The sequence below is a fragment of the Vigna radiata genome, unplaced genomic scaffold (genome assembly GCF_000741045.1).
Source record: "Vigna radiata var. radiata cultivar VC1973A unplaced genomic scaffold, Vradiata_ver6 scaffold_269, whole genome shotgun sequence".
Lineage (NCBI taxonomy): Eukaryota > Viridiplantae > Streptophyta > Magnoliopsida > Fabales > Fabaceae > Vigna > Vigna radiata.
In genome coordinates, this window is record NW_014543977.1 from 303,294 (window position 1) to 309,191 (window position 5,898).

Below are 5,898 nucleotides of genomic sequence, written 5' to 3' on the forward strand. Positions count from 1 at the left end.
GGGAGGATTGTAGACGGCGTCAAAGGATGGCTAGTAATGAGCGAGTATTGTGGAGAAGGAAACTTACACGATGTGGCCTAAATGCCCATTATTGGGCCTAAATGCCTATAAATACAGACATGTTAGCCAGGTACTTGACTTGATTCTGATTAAAATACTTTGATCAACTGGTGACTTTGCTGACTTAAGCGTCGGAATGTTTCCTTGCAGGTCTCCATCGTTTGGCTTGTTCATTGAAAGCATTGAGCTCTGGTTAAACGATCGAGAGGTCAAGAAATAGTTTGAAGTGTTCGGATCTTGGACTCCTACAACTAAGACAACTTATGAAATATATCTTCCCCAATCTAGTATTAATATAAAAAAAAAAAAATCAAAAACAGCAAAATCCATCATATTATTATTCATACCAATTTTATAACTTTTCCCATTCAACTGAACATAATACCTTATAGTCTATATAGCAACCTGAATAAAAATGCTGCATTGAAATCTTTCATGATTTTTCCTCCTCCGTACCATCCACACACTGAAAGTCACACCCGCGATTAGTTCCAATAAAGCACTATTAGGAAGCTTAAAAAAAGAAATTAAATTATTCATGGAAAATCAACTCAGATAAGGAAATGTGCAATTAACTCAAACGCTATAAAATTTATTATATTTATATTGATTAAAGTAACTATAATTATTTCAATTGCTATATAATTTTAGCAATTATATGTTAATTGCTTTGAGCTGTGTGAGATTTTTGGGAAAGAGATTAATTGATTTCAAAAATGTATTATCATTTTAAAAATATATTAAGTTTGCAGATAAATTAATTTATTTAGTATGTAAGAAACTAAAAAGAAAGAAATTAGAAGTCATAAAATGCAGTATGCACTTTAACTTTTTTTCTAATAAATGAAAACATAACCGACTACCGAGAATCGTTCGTTCCGAATTCGATAGACGACAACTGCTGTTGGAGAGAGAGAAAAGCGCGGACAGTTGCAATATTAGCAGTGGCAGTGGCACACTCCGTCACTTTCTTATTCCCCTTCTCATGTCTCAAAAGTTAAACCCTACTCCGACTTCACTTTTTCTCTAGTTCAATTCAACATGCCTCTGCCACAGTCTCCGCCCAACCCTCGCCGCGTCGATCCCAAAATCTGGAGGGCATGCGCCGGCGCCGCTGTGCACATTCCGAAGCTGCATTCTAGGGTTTACTACTTCCCGCAGGGCCACATGGAGCACGCTTCTCCGTCACATTCTCTCTCCCCTCCCTTCCGTTCCCTCCCCTTCGTTCCCTGCCTTGTGTCCTCCCGTGATTTGCTTGCTGATCCATTCTCCGACGAGGTCTTCGCCAAGCTCCTCCTCACTCCACTCCCTCACCCGTTCAACCGAAACAACCAAAACGACGACAGCAACATCCAAACCGACGACGAAGAGCGCGAGTTCCAAAACGGCGTCGTTTCGTTCTCCAAAATCCTCACACCGTCCGACGCCAACAACGGCGGCGGCTTCTCCGTCCCGCGCTTCTGTGCCGACTCTGTCTTCCCTCCGCTCGATTTCCGCGCCGATCCTCCGGTCCAGCTTCTCTCCGTCACTGACGTCCACGGCGTCGCGTGGCGGTTTCGCCACATCTACCGCGGTACACCACGTCGGCACCTCTTCACAACAGGCTGGAGCAAGTTCGTCAACCACAAGAAGCTCATAGCCGGCGATTCCGTTGTCTTTGTCAAGGACTTCGACGGGAATGTCTCGGTCGGGATCCGCCGTGCGACGCGGTTCGTCTCCTCATCCTCTCCTGTGGAGGAGGAGCAGCCGCCGGCGCAGGGAGAGGGGTTTCCACGGTACGCGACGGGGAGAGTATCGCCGAAGGCGGTGAAGGCCGCAGCGGAGTGCGTGTCGCGGAACGCGCCATTTGAGGTGGTGTATTATCCGAGGGCGGGTTTTGCGGATTTTGTGGTGAGTGCTGAGGTTGTGGAGGACGCGATGAGGTGCGCGTGGGCGGGTGGAATGAGAGTGAAGATAGGAATGGAGACTGAGGATTCTTCTAGGATGACGTGGTTTCAAGGGACGGTGATTTCTGCGTATGCCTCTGATAATGGACCTTGGCGCATGCTTCAGGTATTTTTGTTTGCATTGTGCTTTGTGATTGAGGAATTTCATGAGTTAAATGTGTGACTGAGCCGATTTCGATAAATTTATTGGAGAAGAAAATAAAATAATCAAAGAAATAGGATGAGTTAAATGTTTTTGTTAGTTAAATTTAACTTATGCACTCGACCATTTTTGGAAGCTCATTCATGTTTCTCAGGTTAGCAATCAAATACTTATCCCAATTGAAAGGTTTCCTTAAGTTAGAAGTTGATCCGGACAGTGTCTTTCCTGTGCTGAAACAAAGGATGGGATTATGCAGTGTGCTCTCGAAGTTTTTCCAAATACTAGCAACTGGTCTTTATTTGGAAAACAAAAAATGGAAAGTTTATGTTAGAAAACCATGCGTTTATTATGTAAAAAATATAAAAAAAGTATTTATTAGTTACCATAATAAGATTTAAAGTGGTATATTTTAATGTGCTCTCAAAGGATATATGGTTTATGATAACTTATTGTTTGGAATGAACTTACGAGTTTTATTTTAAAAGTTTTTTTGGAAAGGGTTAATTGTTTTGCTTTATACCCTATGTGATTATCACTCAATGCATATGGGGATGATTCTATTCTAGAGGGTAAGGAAAGTACATCTTTTCTTATGATCGATTCTAAATAATAGCGCTTCGTGGCTACATTAGAACAGATTTAGAGTAAGGGCAATGCAGAAAATATTCGCCCTTCAGTATGAATGAAAAGAGAAAATAGAAGCGTGATACTACCTAATGTTTTTGGACAGTTTATATTTACCTTATTCATAAATAGGTTGAGCTGAGAAAATGGAAAACCTGCTGTACTTCAAGTTTATTAAGATATATTATATCTGTGTTTTTACTACGACTAAGGGTAAGATGTAACATTTTCTCATTTGAATCTATAAATGTATTGCGTTTTTTTTTTCTTTGTATCCAAATATTCTCCTCTGGGGTTTAGCCCGTGATAATTGAGCTATGCTTAAGCTCTGCCTCTGACGGTGATATTGTTTTGTTTAACTGGTAGTTTCTTTTCTTTTTCAAATACAGATTGTTATTATTTCCATTTATATTTTGAGTTCTTTTTCTCCTGTAATATTTTGTCAATGTATCCTGGTATTATGTCATTTGTGATGGCATACTCTTTTAATTGATAAGAAACCTTTGTCTTAGAAAATTTTGTTTTATGATTGATCTATCTGAAATGACTGCTGTCGCCTTCTTACCATTTTCTATGATCTCAACATCATAGGTTAACTGGGATGAACCTGAAGTCTTACAAAATGCAAAACGAGTCAGTCCTTGGCAGGTTGAACTTGTTTCCCCCTCACTTGCACTTCATACAGCGTTTTCCCCTTCAAAAAGGTTTAGAGCTGACCAGGGATCTGGACGGTTAAGTGATAGGGAGGGAGACCCCTTCTTTCCTATGACAGGTTTCTCTAACTCAACAATGGGAAATATGGATAAAAAATTGTTGAGTTATGATACTTTTCCTGCTGGCATGCAGGGAGCCAGGCATGATCTATTTTCTGCATCAAGTTTTTCCAACTTTTTAAACGATAACTCTTATCTGTACATGGGTAGTAGTTCCTTTGGGAACAATACAGTGCAAAGTTTGGGAATTGTTTCTACGGATCTAAACATTAGCAGTTCTCAATCAGATGACATGTCACCACATAGCCAGAGTAGTTTACATTCCTTTGACACAGAGTTTACTGGGACCAGGCATTGCAACACCAAAGTTGGTTCTGGTTCAATCCTCCTATTTGGTAAGATCATACAGCCTGCTGAAAGTCCGCATGATGCTGCTGATTACATAGAACGTGATGGTAGCGGGGGCAGCAGAGAAATCGAAGACAGTTGAGGCATGCTATTTGTGAAAATAGTTATGCAACAGATAAATACATGTACAGGTATGCTATTATATCTGATTGATTTAATTCAGTGATATATTCAAGCTATTGTTGCTTTTAGTGACAAAGTTTGTATTGAAGAAATGGATTATTTATCTCTATATGCCTTTTGTTGAACTGTCTCAAATCCTGGTTGAGGTATGTCTCATTATGGAGGAGTAGTTTTAATTTCTCACCAAGTTCTAGGTAGTATGATTCTTCAAATAGTCTTGCAATTTGATTTATTGATATCATAAATCTTATATTTCCCAGTAATTATTATATATTTGACTTCAATTAATATTTCTTTTGTTGGCTTTAGCTGGACCATCCTTTACAATTTTTTGATATTAAACATGCAATCTTAACATTTTGATCAAATGTATCAAACCTTGGTCATAATTCATCCTATACTTACAAATATTATTGATTGGAAAGCATTATCGTCTTTCATCTTGTTTAGGTCATGGTAGTCTGTGCTTCATTATGCATAATACAAACTTATTATCAGTTTGAATTGGTTCTTTTTGTATGTCAGTTGAAAATATGGTTTTGGATCCGTTTATGACGATATACTCCTTTGTAAATATTTTTTTAGTGTAATGCATCGTATTTCTGGAACTAGTGTTGGGTCATTGTGTGTGTGTGTATAAGGTGCAGCTTGTAGTTGCATTGACTTCAATAGCCAAAATGAGAATTTATCTGTTACCAAAATGATAGCTGTGTATACTACTGAATAGCTTATCCTGGCTAGCTTGATTTGTTGTTTGATTCATTGATACTCTGGTTATGGTATTCATGTATAAATTAATTTGTGCTCGTATGTGATGGCCTCTAACGCAGGCAATCAAGGCAGGCTGGTAAAGAGGAAGCTGTCCACTATTTGGGCCTTGTTTGTGGTGGTAAAACTAATGTTTTCGAGCTATCTTTATATTTCGTATTGCTACAACTTGAATGATGAAACTAAATTCACAATATTCGATCAATTGTATGATATATTAATATCGGACATATCGTGTGTAAATACATGTTCCTCTTTCTCCGTCTTCGATAATGGCATAATAGGTTTCAAGATTCCCTGATTGAAAATTGGCTTAAATGTCCCTTACAACTGGGTGTTTTGTGTGAGTTGATTAAAGTTAAACAGCGTTATTTTAACAAGGCACCGTTGAGTTATTTAAATAACACAGCTCAAGTGGTCTGAACCAATAAAGACTCATTTTTTTCAAATAAAAAAAATTAATATGGCTTAAAGTTAAAAATTCATTTTACCAATTTTAGTACTATAATGGTTTTTCTGTTTGTAGTTTCTAAATGTTCGTGACATTGTAAGCGATGGTACATTGCCGATCCTCATATTCTCTTTAAATGTGTTGAATTTATATTATATATATATATATATATATATATATATATATATATATATACGCGTGTGTTTATATATTTGTGCCTTAAAATTCATTATTATACAATATATAAATTTTAGAAAAATATTTAAAGGTAATTACATCTCGAATTGTAAAACGCTACATATAGAATATTTAACTTAATTTAAAAGTATTTCGAGTTCTGTTGAATTCGTTCTGTACATCTCAATGTATAGGTAATGAATTATTTAAATTAAATCGATGAGTAAAATTCGTAAGTTTTACTGTAACAGGCAAGCACTAGTTAAATCTTGAGTCAGCCACTCTTAATTTTGTCATTTTGGATTGACTAGTCGTATTGTAATTTTATTTCTTCTATTTTTCATGTAATTTTTAATGCTGGAAACAAAATAACCTTAAATGCCTTTGTTAATTTTATTACTAATTTTTAGAAATGAGTTATGTGACATCACAAAATATCATATTCACATATAATATAATAGGATTTAGCTATTATAATATGTGAAA

At 36.9% G+C, this 5,898-nt stretch overlaps 1 protein-coding gene and 1 long non-coding RNA gene across 2 annotated transcripts; one reads left to right on the top strand and one right to left on the bottom strand.

Annotated features, from left to right (window-relative positions):
* Positions 1–394: 394 nt before the first annotated feature.
* On the bottom strand, positions 395–1,059 carry LOC111241212. Its single transcript, XR_002667041.1, has 2 exons — positions 924–1,059; positions 395–526 (listed from the first exon to the last, which is right to left on the bottom strand). It is a non-coding gene; the product is annotated as an uncharacterized LOC111241212 (long non-coding RNA).
* LOC106755055 (auxin response factor 17) lies at positions 819–5,185 on the top strand. Its single transcript, XM_014637151.2, has 3 exons — positions 819–2,112; positions 3,364–4,024; positions 4,847–5,185. Exons 1-2 carry the CDS (start codon positions 1,102–1,104, stop codon positions 3,973–3,975), a joined length of 1,623 nt encoding a protein of 540 aa, XP_014492637.1. The 5' UTR covers positions 819–1,101; the 3' UTR covers positions 3,976–4,024; positions 4,847–5,185.
* The last annotated feature ends 713 nt before the right edge of the window (positions 5,186–5,898 follow it).